General features: G+C 35.9%; 1 protein-coding gene across 4 annotated transcripts in view; it reads left to right on the top strand.

Moving 5' to 3' along the window:
• Nucleotides 1–10,056: 10,056 nt before the first annotated feature.
• The window catches only part of LOC140984037 (histidine kinase 2), a 13,335-nt gene continuing 7,170 nt past the window's right edge, over nucleotides 10,057–16,221 (top strand). Inside the window, exons 1-5 of one of the 4 annotated variants that reach the window (XM_073451192.1) lie at nucleotides 10,058–10,522; nucleotides 10,744–11,240; nucleotides 13,761–13,988; nucleotides 14,518–14,991; nucleotides 15,126–15,401. In XM_073451192.1, coding sequence (XP_073307293.1) covers nucleotides 11,043–11,240; nucleotides 13,761–13,988; nucleotides 14,518–14,991; nucleotides 15,126–15,401 — 1,176 coding nt within the window. In that variant the 5' untranslated portion in view covers nucleotides 10,058–10,522; nucleotides 10,744–11,042. Of the gene's footprint in view, nucleotides 11,241–13,760; nucleotides 13,989–14,517; nucleotides 14,992–15,125; nucleotides 15,402–16,221 lie in introns of all 4 variants that reach the window. The other 3 variants (XM_073451194.1, XM_073451191.1, XM_073451195.1) reach the window with 3 other exon arrangements.

Below are 16,221 nucleotides of genomic sequence, written 5' to 3'. Positions count from 1 at the left end.
ATCATTAAATTTTATCTTAATACTCCAACTCCAGTCTGGCCTCACTTACTTAACTGAAAAGATAAAAACTAAAATACTGCGTAAAATAAATAATAATAACTCAGCCAATTTTAAAAGAATGAATTTAAATCCTCATGCATAAAAATCATTTTAATTTAAATAATAGTAATTATGCATAGCTTATACGTAGTCTGATTTAACGGGTTCTACACTTTTAAACAATAGTTTAGAAATTTGTCATGTTCAAAGATATTTAAATTCAGTATTTTTATTCAGTAGTGCAAGACTATTCTTTTTAGATGCATGTGTTGAGTTTTGTTTTTTTAAAAAAATATCTAGCAGTATTTTAAGTAGTAGACGTTTCAGGAATAATATAACACAAATAAATAGCTTAACCTAAAATAATTCGGAATTAATTGTGTGCAAGTTGCACAACGGTGCCTCAGGGCAAAATAATAACTAGAAAATAACTTTCAGTTTACAAAAACCAATCACTAGTGATTTTAATTAAAATCAATTTTATCAACACGTAGAAAATAACATGCTGTAATATCCCAACTTTTTAGCATTTTATTGTTCATGATATTATTTTTGGTTGGGTGTTTAGGAAATATGGTTATTGGATATTTATGATTTATTATGGTAATGGATATTTCATATGGTTAGATGGTTGAGATTATAATGGTTATGTTTATTGGAATGGTTAAAATATGGTCATTGTTTATGGTTATTGTTTTGGTTTTATGTTCAAAGTTGGTGATGATTAAAGAAATGCATGGGTAGAATAGAAAGTTGATTTTGAGCCAAATAGGAAATGGAAGTGCAGAAACGGTATAAAAAATGTGGCAGTTGTTGTGCTTTTTAGTATATTGTTTTGTTTATTGCTCCAATTGATGTGAGGCCAATTCCATTGAAAAGATAAGGTATAAGGCTATAACTTTCATGTTTTGAGTTTTGTTCAAATCATTAGAAAAGGCGAGCCAAAAGTGGCCCGAAGTGTGTCGTTTGTTTCGTTGTTCCTGCACTGACACATGTTGGGAGAATGAACATAAATTTTTCCTCAGACCTTCAAATGACATGAGGCTAATTGGAGATGCAAGCAAACACATAGGGCTACAACTTTCATGTTTACCACTTTGGCTAATTTAGAAGAAACAATGCAGTTTTGGCCCTTGGCAGAGGGTACACGGACCTGTACACGGACCCCTACACGGGGTCCGGGTCTTGCCATGCAAAATGAGCGATTTCCAGTGTACACGGACCTATACATGGAAATGGGCACGGGGTCCATGTCTATGGCATAGAAAACACGTTTTTTTAGGGAATGAAGGCTTATATGTGCCTTTTCTAGATGCTTCTACTATATTCTTCCTTCCTCCATTAGTTTCCAACGGTTCAAGCTTCTCTTCTCCCTCAAATTTTCTCTTCAATATTTCTCCACTAAAAGGTCAAGGATTTTAGTGAATTTCTTAACTTCTCCTACTAAGTTTCTAAGCTTCAAGGTAAGGTTTCTATCTTTTGAGCTTAGAAAGGTTTGAAGTAATGAAGGTTTAAGTTGAATTTTATCATTTCTATGGTTATTGGTGATGATTGTTGGTTGTTATTATGTATTGTGTTGTAGGAATTCATTCAAAGAACATCATAGCAACCAAAGTGATTGTGGGTTGTAAGTAGAAGCTTTCCCTTTAAAATGCTCACATGATATATATGTATATAAACCATGTTTATTGATGTCTAGCTCCTTCCATTGTCATATTATTGATGTATGTATTGTTATTTGTTCAATGATCCAAGAATATCATTGAATTCATTGATAAGGAGCTAGTACTCTATTGTTGCCTACCAAGTATTTGTTAAATTGCCTCAATGAAATTTCTTATAATTGAAGCCAAGGAATGATAGTTATTACATGTATGTCATTGGCCAATCACATGATTATGAGTATCTCTCACAGTTTTGATATATTTATATATCAAAGAGATACCATTCACAGGTCACAGAACTATCATTTCATTTCTTTTCCTTTCCTTTAATTCATGTCATGAAATACCATCTATACTGCTTTTTTATCTATTGTTCATTGAAGATGGTATTATTCATTGTTTATTTCCATTGATTCATTGTTCATTGCCACTGATTCATTGTTCATTGCCATTGCTATAGCCATGTTCCAAGCCAAGCCTATGTATATGTATTTGTTATGTATAACTTTCTGCTTACTGAGTTTTATCTCATTCCAGTTAATGTCATGTGATGCAGGTGATAAAAAGGATTAAAGCGGATTGTCCGAGGAGGAAGAAGTCATATAGCTATGGAAGGGAAACTTTTGATCTTTTGTTATAAAACTTTTAGATTGGAAATTGTGGGGTGAATAATGTAGACTTTTGGTTTTCTTTTGAAGGATTTAAAAGTAAATGTTTATGTAGACGAATTTTTAAAATGCTTATGATGTAAATGATTTAATGTTCTTTCCCGTTTAATTTCAAATGCTTCCGCGTCGTTTTTCCTTTAAAATTTAAATGTCATGAGAGGGGGTTGTTTCAATTGGTATTAGAGCGAAAGTTTTTCGGACCATATATGACTTCTTCTATCTAGGACAATCCGGTATGTTTTCGATCCTGCATCTATTGATTTTAACATTGAGAATTGTTTCTATTTCATTGCCATTGATGTATCCTTTATCCCTATCTATTGTTAAAGTGACAATATAAATAGGATATGCCTCCCAACCGAAAGACTATTGAAGGGGACGATAGGACCCCTCCCATTGATAAGACGGGAAACGTTGTAGATGAATTTAGTAGGCTATTGAAAGAACAAGCAAAGGTTCATGGTGAACAAATCCAACAGTTATTGAGCATGCACACCTCGACTCAGGGTCGTGGTCGTGGAAGAGTTCAAGGCACAATGGAAAGTTTTGAAGATGGTGCATATGATCGTTTCAGACGTATGAACCCTCCATAGTTTATAGGTGGTGCCGATCCACTCGTAGCTCTTGAATGTGTCAAATCATTGGAGGCTATATTTGATTACTTGAAGTTCATTAATCAAGACAAGGTTAGTTGTGTTGTTTTTATGTTAGTCAAATCTTCTCGCATCTGGTGGGAAGCTACAAAAGTGACTGTCAATGTACGCGAGTTAAAATGAGATGAGTTCAAAGAGTAATTTTACGCCAAATACTTTTCACGTGAAGTAAAAGCCAAGAAGGTGAAGGAATTTCTTGAATTGAGGCAGGATGCTTTGTCTGTTACTGAGTATACGTTGAAGTTTGAGGAAGGATGTGTTTTTGTTCATTTTATTGCTGAGAATGATAAAGATAAAGGAGAACACTTCCTTCGTGGTTTGAAGCCCGAGATTCGAAGAGATGTTCATATGTCCAAAGTGGTGAAATATCAAGACATAGTGGAGCGAGCTTTGCTTGCTGAGCATGATGAGCAAGAGATTGAGAAAGAGAGACAGTTGAGGAGGCAAGCTTTCCAAGCTAGAGGACAAGGTGCAAGTGCAAATGTTCGTGGTGGCCACAAAGGTAAGGGTAAGATCGAGCATCGCTCTAAACCTCCTGTGCTTCCTTCTGATACTGAACGACCGGTATGTCCTAAGTAAGGAAAGCCACACAAGGGTGAGTGTTTGGTGGGTAGTGGACGATGTTTTAGATGCAAGGGGATGGGACACACGGCACTGAAATGTCCTCTCTCCTCAGGCAAAGGAAAAGTCCAAGGCAGAATTTTTGCTATGACAAAGAAAAGTGTTAATCCTGATTCTTATGCGATATCAGGTAATATTTTAATCTACGGCAAAGAAGCAATTACATTGATTGACACTGGTGCAACCCGTTTTTTATGTCTGAAGTGTTTATGCATTCTATATCTGTTGAATCTACTGTTATGCCATTACACTTCAATATTGTGTTGCCCTCTGGGATGAAATTTGTCCCAATAATATCATTAAGGCATGTCCTGTACAAATGGGTACTAGATTATTGTTTGATGATCTTATTGTTATTCCGATGGTTGCATTTGATGTTATTTTGGTAATGGATTGGTTATCTGCTTATCGTGCGGTGATTGATTGTGTGGGCAAGACAGTGAAATTTTTAGCTGATGACCATGATAGTGATGTCTTTGTTGGTCTAGGCTCTTCGATGGGTATTCCTATTATTTCTTGCCTTCAAGCTAATAAGTTGTTGCACAAAGGTTGTATGAGTTTTCTAGCTTCAGTGGTTGATGTGCGACAGTAAAGTAATTTGCAATTACAGGATATTGATGTGGTTCAGGATTATCCTGGCGTGTTTGCTGATGATGTTCCTGGTTTACCACCTGATCGAGAGGTGGAGTTTGTTATTGACTTAATTCCAGGTACAGCTCCAATTTCCAAGGCTCCATACAGAATGGCTCATACTGAAATGAAAGAATTGAAGACTCAATTGCAGGAGCTTTTAGATAAAGGTTTTATCCGACCTAGTTCCTCACCGTGGGGAGCTCCAGTTTTGTTCGTAAAGAAGAAGGATGGATCATTGCGATTATGTATTGACTACTGAGAACTCAACAAGGTAACAGTGAAGAATAAATATCCTTTGCCACGCATTGATGATCTCTTTGATCAATTGCAAGGTGCAGCAATATTTTCGAAGATCGACCTTCGGTCCGGTTACCATCAACTGAAGGTGAAAAATGAGGACATACCAAAGACTGCGTTTAGAACGAGGTATGGCCATTATGAATTTTTGGTGATGTCGTTTGGGCTAACCAATGCTCCTTCAGTTTTTATGGATTTGATGAATCGTGTCTTTAAGCCGTATTTGGATACTTTTGTCATTGTTTTTATTGATGACATCTTGATCTACTCAAAGACACGAGAACTCCATCGTGAGCATTTGAGGATTGTGTTGCAGCTGTTGAGGGATAAGCAATTGTATGCCAAATTAAAGAAATATGAGTTCTGGTTAGAGCAGGTGGCATTTTTGGGCCATATTGTTTCGAAAGAAGAAATATCTGTTGATCCATCCAAGATTGAGTCCATCAAGCAATGGTCCATTCCAAATACAGTTTCAGAGGTCAGGAGTTTTCTTGGTTTAGCAGGGTATTACAGACGGTTCATAGCGAACTTTTCGAAGATAGCATTGCCACTGACGAGTTTGACGCGGAAAGCTACCAAGTTCGAATGGACCATCGAGTGCCAAAGAGCATTCCAAACATTGAAAGATAAGTTGACTTTTGCTCCTGTTTTAGTAATTCCTTGTGGTACTGAAGATTTTGTTGTATATACAGATGCTTCAAAGCAGGGGTTAGGTGCCGTGTTGATGCAGCGTGGGAAAGTGATAGCATATGCTTCTCGTCAGTTGAAGGAATACGAGAAGAACTATCCCACTCATGACTTGGAGTTGGAGGCGGTGGTTTTTGCTTTAAAGATTTGGCGGCATTATCTATATGGTGAAAAATGTGAAATATTTACAGATCACAAAAGTTTGAGTTATTTATTTTCCCAGAAAGATTTGAATATGCGGCAGCGAAGATGGTTAGAAATGGTGAAAGACTACGATTGCACCATTAGCTATCATCCTGGAAAAGCTAATGTGGTTGCGGATGCTTTGAGTCGCAAATCGAGTTCTTTATTGGGTTCCGTGATTTCTAAACCTTTGCTGCTTGATTTGCAAAGAAATGAGATCAATTTGGTATCTTCATGTACAGTTACTCGATTGTCTGCTCTAGTTCTTCACTCAACTTTATTTGATCGAATTTTGAAGGGACAACATCTGGATGCTCAATTATTAGAGTTGAAGAGGAAAGTGATCTGACAGGAGTTTCTGAATTGGGTCGAATTGTGATGGGTTACTGACCTTTTGAGGCAAGATATGTGTTCCTATGGGTGATGACATTCGAAAAGAGGTACTTCTTGAAGCTCATACAGCGCCATATTCTGTACATCCCGGTAGTACCAAGATGTACCAAGATCTTCGACGTCTTTATTGGTGGCCAGGTATTAAGAAAGATATCATGTTATTTGTTTCTGAATGTCTAACCTGTCAGCAAGTTATGATTGAGCACTAGAGACCGGCGGGATTGTTGCAATCCTTGCCTATACTCCAATGGAAGTGGGAGCATATAACTATGGATTTTGTTGTTGGGTTGCCAAGGACTCAGAAAGGCTTCAATTCTATTTGGGTGATCGTGGATCGATTGACCAAGTCATCACATTTTCTTCCTGTCAAGATGACTTATTCTATGAATCAATATGCTGAGGCGTATATTCAAGAGATTGTGAGACTTCATGGGATACCGGTGACGATAGTTTCAGATCGTGATCCAAGGTTTACATCCGAGTTTTGGAAGAGTTTGCATCGAGCTTTGGGAACGAAATTGGATTTTAGCACCGCGTATCATCCTCAAAGTGACGGTCAATCAGAAAGGGTTATCCAAATTCTCGAAGATATGCTAAGGGCTTGTACGATTGATTTCCCGGGAAGTTGGGATTCTAAGTTGCCTTTGGTAGAGTTGTCATTTAATAACAGTTTCCAGTCTTCAATCGGCATGGCACCTTATGAAGCTTTATACGGAAGAAAGTGCCGCTCTCCTTTGTATTGGGAAGAGGTAGGTGAAAGAAAGATGTTGTGCCCGGAGTTGGTTCAACAGACAGCAGATGTTGTGGCCTTGATCCAAGAAAGAATGAAGACAACTCAGTCTAGATAGAAGAGTTATGCTGATTTTCGTCGGCGGCCTTTGGCATTCGAGGTTGGTGATCATGTATTTATCAAAATAGCTCCTCTTAAGGGAGTTACGCGATTTGGAAAGAAAGGTAAGTTAAGTCCTCGATACATTGGACCGTTGGAGATTCTTTATAAGATTGGAGACCGAGCCTAGCTTCTTGCATTGCCACAAGACTTGGATCGAGTTCATAACGTATTTCATGTTTCAATGCTATGTAAGTACCTTTCTAATCCATCTCATGTTCTTCAGTACGAATCATTGGATCTTTTGCCTAACTTAAGCGACGAGGAAATGCCGGTTCAAATTCTTGATCGCAAGGTTAAAGTGTTAAGGAACAAAGAGATTGGTATTGTCAAAGTTCTTTGGAGAAATCGTGTGCTTGAAGAGGCCACGTGGGAACCGGAAGAGGAGATGAAATATCGTTATCCGAATTTATTCGACGGTAAGCAAATTTCGGGGACAAAATTTTTATAAGGAGGAGAGATTGTAATATCCCAACCTTTTAGAATTTTATTGTTCATGATATTATTTTTGGTTGGGTGTTTAGGAAATATGGTTATTGGATATTTATGGTTTATTATGGTAATGGATATTTCATATGGTTTGATGGTTGAGATTATGTGTAATGGTTATGTTTATTGGAATGGTTAAAATATGGTCATTGTTTATGGTTATTGTTTTGGTTTTATGTTCGTAGTTGGTGATGATTAAAGAAATGCATTAGTAGAATAGAAAGTTGATTTTGAGCCAAATAGAAAATGGAAGTGCAGAAACGGTATGAAAAATGTGGCAGTTGTTGTGATTTTTAGTATAATGTTTTGTTTATTGCTCCAATTGATGTGAGGCCAATTCCATTCGAGAGATAAGGTATAAGGCTATAACTTTCATGTTTTGAGTTTTGTTCAAATCATTAGGGAAGACGAGCCAAAAGTGTCCCGAAGTGTGTCGTTTGTTTCGTTGTTCCTGCACTGACACATGTTGGGAGAATGAACATAACTTTTTACTCAGACCTGAAAATGACATGAGGCTAATTGGAGATGCAAGAAAACACATAGGGCTACAACTTTCATGTTTACCACTTTGGCTAATTCAGAATAAAAAATGCAGTTTTGGCCCTTGGCAGAGGGTACACGGACCCCTACAAGGGGTCCGGGTCTTGCCATGCAAAATGAGCGATTTCCAGTGTGTACACGGACCTCTACATGGAGGTGGGCACGGGGTCCGTGTCTATGGCATAGAAAACACGTTTTTTTATGGAATGAAGGCTTATATATGCCTTTTCTAGATGCTTCTACTATATTCTTCCTTCCTCCATTAGTTTCCAATGGTTCAAGCTTCTCTTCTCCCTCAAATTTTCTCTTCAATATTTCACCACTAAAAGGTCAATGATTTTAGTGAATTTCTTAACTTCTCTTACTAAGTTTCTAAGCTTCAAGGTAAGGGTTCTATCTTTTGAGCTTAGAAAGGTTTGAAGTAATGAATGTTTAAGTAGAATTTATTGATTTCTATGGTTATTGGTGATGATTGTTGGTTGTTATTATGTATTGTGTTGTAGGAATTCATTCAAAGAACATCATAGCAACCAAAGTGATTGTGGGTTGTAAGTAGAAGCTTCCCCTTTCAAATGCTCACATGATATTTATGTATATAAGCCATGTTTATTGATGTCTAGCTCCTTCCATTGTCATATTATTGATGTATGTATTGTTATTTGTTCATTGATCCAAGAATATCATTGAATTCATTGATAAGGAGCTAGTACTCTATTGTTGCCTATTAAGTATTTGTTAAATTGCCTCAATGAAATTTCCTATAATTGAAGCCAAGGAATGATAGTTATTACATGCATGTCATTGGCTAATCACATGATTATGAGTATTTCTCACAGTTTTGATATATTTATATATCAAAGAGATACCATCCACAGGTCACAGGTTACAGGTCACAGGTCACAGAACTATCATTTCATTTCATTTCCTTTAATTCATGTCATGAAATACCATCTATACTGCTTTGTTATCTATTGTTCATTGAAGATGGTATTATTCATTGTTTATTTCCATTGATTCATTGTTCATTGCCACTGATTCATTGTTCATTGCCATTGCTATAGCCATGTTCCAAGCCAAGCCTATGTATATGTATTTGTTATGTATAGCTTTCTGCTTACTGAGTTTATCTCATTCCAGTTAATGTCATGTGATGCAGGTGATAAAAAGGATTGAAGCGGATTGTCCGTGGAGGAAGAAGTCATATAGCTATGGAAGGGAAACTTTTGAACTTTTGTTATGAAACTTTTAGATTGGAAATTGTGGGGTGAATAATGTTGACTTTTGGTTTTCTTTTGAAGGATTTAAAAGTGAATGTTTATGTAGACGAATTTTTAAAATGCTTATGATGTAAATGATTTAATGTTCTTTCCCGTTTAATTTCAAATGCTTCCGCGTCGTTTTTCCTTTAAAATTTAAATGTCATGAGAGGGGGTTGTTTCACATGCTTTCTAAAACAACTAACAACTCTAAAACATATTCAAGAAAACAAAAACGTGATGTCAAAAAATGGAGCAACAAAACTTGATCTTCAGCCAACACTTGCACTCGTGTTGTCTGTAGATGTCTCAATCAATCTACGGGCAACACGTGCAACAACTCTCTTCAAACTGGCAGCGTCCTTGTGAATTGTTTTTCTCCGAAAGATCACAACGTGCAAAAGTGCACTACTAAGCAGCCACGAAAACTTCCAAGCGAAGAGTCAAAAACCACGAGAGCGATAAATCGAAGAAGACGTCTCTTTCCTTGGTTTGTTTATCTTATTTACAATTTTCCTCATCTCACAAGGAAAATCTACAAGATATTAAATCAAGAGTTTTATTAGAAACAACTTTTTTTTAAATCAATAATATCATATCATAAAAATATTTATCGTAAATATAATATCTAGAAAAGTAAAACCATTAATTCAATATCTCATGCAATTTTATCAATAAGAAAGTTAAATTTAATCTTCTTAGAATCCAAGATTATTTTTTCTTTCATAATATTACCAACTCAAATTTTAATATGTTCAAAATATTAATTTAGATTGTAGTTGAATTTAATTTAACATACTTGTTTATTTAAAATGAAACACATTCCGCTTTTCAAGATTGGAGTTGAATTTAATTTAACAGAGGTATCTTTTAGATGTTTTCATCTGCAGCACAGTGGCACACGAAAACAAATACCCTTTTTTAATAGCTCAATGGTCGCGTCTCTTTCAACTTTCCCCAAAAGTAGAAGAAATGGAAAGAATGGACAACAAAAATAAATGAAAAGAATATAAAGAAATTTTGTTTCTTACTATTTCTCTACATTTTTTACACAAATAAATGATTGTTTGATGCCCATTTGGGCTTTGATATCGATCTTTTGTTTTGTTTGTTCGCAACTTTTTCCCAGCAGATGAATGAGAAATGATATATTGTACCAAGTGTAGAACTGATGGGAGAAAGTGAGTGACAGAGCTACAAGTTTTAAACGAGAATATTTTTTTAAACAAGAATATTTTTTTAATGCCACATTATGTAATTGATTCCAGTTGTATTTGCAGTGAAACCCACTGGATTTCTTACTTCCACTGTTCTTGAATATTTGTTTTCTTTCATAAAATTCCCATCTTTGATGCCTCTTTTTCATTTTATATTTTGACCATACCCATTACTGACTACACTACACCCAGTCGGGGGGGTTCTTTTGTGAAACTTGATATGTGGTGAGAAAGGGCCTAAATTTACTTCTTCTTTTGTTGATTCGATGAGAGCTTGCCAAATCAGCTTCTGGGTAGTTGTTTTTTTTGTTTTTGTTTTTGTTTTTGCATGATTGTACTTTCTGCAAGTGTTTCTTCAATTTCACACAAGGGATTTGATTGGTGTTTTGTGCCTTGTGAGAGTTTACCACTTCACATGTTGACACGATAAAATTATGAGCTGTATTCTACTGCAGAATCTTCTGTTTCTACTGCCAGCTTGCTGATTTTGATTCCCTTTCTTATTCGCTGGAAGGGTTTTACCTTCCTGAGCAGCCCTCAAAATTCAGATTGCAGAAGCAATTTCTGTTGAAGCGTGCGAAAGAATCTTCATTCCAACATTAATCTTGGCACTCTGGCAATGCTCAATCTTGAATTTCTGCTACATTTAGCCTAGGTGAATTGTGCCCAAGAACCTGGAATTCAGTTCACTTTTGCTGCTCCAATGCTGGGTGGTTTTTGAATTTCTTTGTTTTTGGACGAGCTTTTCTTTATTTGTGTGAAGTTACTTGGAAGGTCTTAAGCCCGATTCTCAAGAAATGTAACTGGTTTTTGATGAAGATGTCTTCAAATCATTGCAATTCGTATAGTCCAAAAGACTGGAAGAGAGTTCTCTTACTCTTGTGGCTTGGGTTCATTTGGTTCATGATTACTTTGTGTGATGGAAAATTGGGCAGAAATGTGGAGACTCATATTAGAAGTGAAGATGATACCAATATTTTATCCGAAAACTGCCATGTGAGCCAAGGCAAGGTTTGTGCTTTGGCTTCTTTGTTCATTAAATTTGATTTGGTCCATTTTATGTTACCTCAAAAATTAATATTTTCTCTAATTTCCAATTATTTCCCTCTATATTTCCTCTCAATGTAGTAAACTGCATACTGCTTCATTGCTTACTTATTTTTATCAGCTCTTTCCCGTTGATAAATTCTTAAAGGATAACGGGTAGGCCTTGAAATATATGGATTTTAGAGGAAATAAAGTTATGCGACACATAATCTATTGGTTGCCTGTTTTCAGCTGATATGGGATTAATATTAATCATGGTCAAAACCATGATGTTTATAAATGGGCTTGGATTCTACTCACAGGTTTTAAATGATTATTTGATTTCCCGCTTCCAGCTTAATTCTGCCTCTCATATTCTCTATCGTATGAACTGATAACTTGCTAAATTTACAGCTTTGATAATACTTGCATGTTGCTTTCCATGAGCAATAACATTGATGTTCAGTGTTGGCATTATTTTTTTGTTTCAACATCGAAGTATTATTATATCACCGCATTTGAGGTTAGTGCAGGGTTATGATGGGAAGCGTTTCAGAGGGTTGGAGGATTGTCCGGTGGTGTTAGATAAGAAACTTAAAGTATTATCTCTTGGTTTATGGAGGAAGCTGTATTTAAGAGTTGCATGGTTATACACGCAGTTTATGGACAAGAACCTGTATTGTTTTTTTAATGCTGTCCCAAAAATCGACATATTAAAATACTGTATGGCGTATGCACAGTATAACCAAGATAATAGCATGTTTGGATATTCCTTTATTAGCACTTGAATATGTTTCTCTACATAAAGGCAACCAAAACCTTAGAATATATCACTAGCGTAGGAACAAATTATACTGGTACGATGGTGTAGGTCATTAGCAGAGAAGTCCGTGTGGAGCCTAACGTTACCTTCTCTACTGAATTGTCAGAAGCAAACCAGTTTAAGTATTTTCTGGTTTGTTGGGATGCAGTAATTGTCTTTGCTGGTTAGAGCAATCGAAATGCAACACTTGAGCTGCTGTACGGTTTAAAAAACATGAATTGAACCGTTATCGCTAACTATAGCTTTTGGTAAAGTAGCGAACGATTTAAAAGATTTGAGTTGAACTGTTACCGCCGATTATAACTTTTGGTAAAGCGGCAAACGTTTGGTTCTACAATGGATATTAGAGCCAATGTCACGATTTTAATTCTCATTGATTGCAATGCGTGCAATTATTGAGAAGGAGATTGTTGAGGTGCAATAATCTGTCCCTGTTGAGATCAATTGAAACACGGTGCTTGTGCTGCTCTACGATTTACAAGATTTGAGCTGCACCATTAACACCGGCTATAATTTTTGGTAAAGCGGCGAGCGTTCGGTCCTACAATAAGTATCAGAGTCAAGATCACATGTTCGATTCCTACAATAGGTATCAGACTCAAGATTACAGGTTTAATTCTCGTTGATTACAAGAAGTGCAATTATTGGAAGAGAGATTGTTGAAATGCAATTGTCCTTGCTGTGTGGAGCAATCGAAATACGGCGTGTGAGCTGCTGAACGGTTTAAAATATTTAAGTTGCACGGTTACTACAAGCTATAGCTTTTGATAAAGCGGCAAACACTTGGTTCTATAATTGGTATCAGAGCCAAGGCCTCGAGTTCGATGCAATAATTTTTCTCTGCTGGATAGAGCATCAAAACATGTCAATTGTGCTGATGTACGATTTAAAAAATTTGAATTGCACTATTATCAACAACTATAGCTTTGGTAAAGCGGCCTCGGTCCTACATTGTTTAAGTTAATCTAATCATCTAGCAAACTATTTACGAGTTAGATTTATAAGTAATTGTCTCTTCTGGGTGGAACAATCAAAACGTGACAATTGTGCTGCTCTACGGTTTAAGAGATTTGAGTTGCATAATTATCAATGGCTATAGCTTTTAGTAAAACGACAAGCGCTTGGTCATGCGTTATTAAAACTAATCTAGTCCTCTAACAAATTATTTGCCAGTCATATTACTTAATAGTTGATAAAATATAAGATATTCCACTCTTCCTCATAAAGAAACCTTAATACTAGAAGGAAAGGAATATAAGATTTATATTATTGTTTATGCAAGAAAAATTAATTCAAAAATTTTCAAGAAAGGAACCCAAATAGTTAATCATTTGTTTATACTCTATCGTTTTCAAGAGAAGAATGAAGACCAAAGTCGTTTCAGCAGACTGATAAAATATTATTTCCTGGGGGTTTACTTTTAATTTGCCTCACATGATCATGTCTCTTCTTGATAGATCACACAGATATTAGTTCCTTAGTCTTTTACTTTCATCCACTGAATAATCATTGTGGGATTCATTAACTTATTTAACTGGAGTTCTTTTCTATCACAAAAGTCTTGCATTGCTTCTTTACCATTTATGGTTTGGTTAATTTTTTAATGCCAAACTTTAGTTGTACCAAAGGTTTGGTGTGCTAATTCTTTTTCTTTGGTTCTTATTCTTGTCTTTACCTCCCAGGTTGCATCTTTTACTTGCTGCGCTGGATCAGGATGTGGAATATCAACAAGTAATGCCAAAGAAGTCACGTCTAATATGCTAGGTTCAGATCATATGTTCAGCAAGCAGTGCAAATCAATGACTGATAATGTAAAGTCAAATGCAGAATGCCTGTCTACAGAGGATAGTAATGAAAACTTTCTGGGCTCGTCGGCCTCTGAAGACCTGTCCCATCCGTGTTGTCTAGAGGTAAGATCTTTTGATATGATTCTATACCATAAAGCCTTTGTTAAACCATGTCTTTTGAGCCACTCAAATTTCATCAAATCGAAATTTATGACTGGATAGACTTTCTCGAAGTCCTTTGTTACTTGAAGTACTAGTTTTTGTTCTTAAGTTAAATTATGGATCTATGACATTATTTACTGAACACATATAACAGCTCCTCTTTGGATTTGTTTGCTGGATTAGACAGATTCGAGGAATGACTATATTCTTAAATAATCTATCCCTCTCAGAAATTGATTAATCTAGATTCTAGCATGAGTATTTTGGTAAGCAACCGTTCTGACGAGGGCTTAGTCACATTGGTTTGAGTTGGAATATTGTTGGGTTAACATATTTGCAGTTTGTTATCTAGTACATCTTAATCATAGATAATCATCGGTCTAAATATATTTTGTTAATTTTATTGTTACTTCTGTTATCTTTTGAATATTCTGTTAAAGAGTAGAAAAATTACGTCAAAATTTTCTCATCTCATTTTGTCTTGTGGCAGAATGAACTGAAAATAGGAAGGCTTCGTACAGAGGTCACATATTGTTGTCAGAACACATTTCTCTGGTTTGCTAAAATATTGGTATGGATCCTTGTTGGAATGTTAGTAATCTACAATATTCCATGGTTGCATGATAAACTTTGGAGTCAAAAGCATGAGATGATCCAGCAACAACCACTGACGCAGCAACAGCAGTTGCCAAAGCAGGCCCAATTTTCCTCCCGCACAACTGGGAAGTGGAGGAAAAGGCTTTTAGTTGTCTTTGTATTTGGTGGCATTATTACTTCCATTTGGTTATTTTGGTTCTTGAATGAAGACATAATGTTCAGAAGAAAAGAAACTCTTGCAAGTATGTGTGATGAGCGTGCTAGGATGCTCCAAGACCAATTTAATGTCAGCATGAACCATGTTCATGCATTATCTATTCTTATTTCTACATTTCATCATGGAAAGCAACCTTCAGCTATAGACCAGGTACTACTCTCAATGCTTCCTATATCATTTTAGCATTTGTTTATAGCATACATTTCTTTTTCCCCATACTGATTTAACAGGTGTGGTTATGTTTCTGCCCATGTACTTTTCCTGGCGAATTTTGGATCATATAGAAAACCTTCGAAGATTATACGGAGATTACAGCTTTTGAAAGGCCTCTTACAAGTGGGGTTGCATATGCTCTGCGAGTTCAGCACTTTGAAAGAGAGCACATTGAACAGCAGTATGGATGGACAATTAAGAAAATGGAAGTTGAAGATCAAACTTTGGCTCAATACTACAACCCCGAAGCCTTTAGTACTTCATCTGTTCAAGATGAATATGCACCGGTTATATTCTCACAGAAAACTGTATCTCATATTGTCTCGATTGATATGATGTCTGGCAAGGTATGCATTTAGAGGCGTTTTCCATTGTGTAATTGACTATGAATGTCCTAGTGACTTCTTGTCTCCCTTTCATCTAACAACGGTTATTGCTTCTGTTAATGATCATAACTAAAACGAGAGGTGCAAAAAAGAAAGGACAAAAATTCCCATTTAGCCTGAGGTTTCAAGGATGTGAATCTTTTCTATGAAACTTGAACAGTTATACATGGCAATGTTAGAGCTTTAAGTTCCTTGAAAATTTGTCAAATTCATTTTAACATAGAGTTTGCGCCTGTCGAGTTAAAATACCTAAAGTTTGGACTTCTTAAAACAAATATTTTAAAGAAGATATCAAAATCTTTTTCTTTCCCTACAATTATTCATACCCCAACTTTGATGTACTTGGTGCAAGGTTTTTACTAATGGACTACATTGTTGATTGTCTCATAAATGTTTAATCTAGTTTGGAAACTATGTATTATGGAACAAACAAAGTACTCTGTGAGTTGACATATTGTGTACCGCAGCAGATCTGAATTTCTTCAAGAGGTAATAATATTTGAGCTATGGACAGTTCACCCATAATGTAACTATATGTCCTATAAGGGCTTGAGTAATTATACAGTATAGTTTTTTTCCCAACTGTTTTTGACACCATATTGGAAATTGTCTGGCCCAACTATCTATTATTCATATACCACATCAAGGACTGAGGTTGGTCGAAGTGTGTTTTTCCCATCTGAGTTGATACATGTTAAAATTGTTTATCAATCTTGGACACCTCGTATATGTTAGCCATACCCCTGTCCATTAAATGTATTTAAAACAACATTTCTCTAAT

The sequence above is a fragment of the Primulina huaijiensis genome, chromosome 9 (assembly GCF_012295235.1).
Source record: "Primulina huaijiensis isolate GDHJ02 chromosome 9, ASM1229523v2, whole genome shotgun sequence".
Taxonomy (NCBI): Eukaryota; Viridiplantae; Streptophyta; class Magnoliopsida; order Lamiales; family Gesneriaceae; genus Primulina; species Primulina huaijiensis.
Note: the sequence above shows the minus strand (reverse complement) of the source record. Positions and strands in the feature narration are given on the sequence as shown.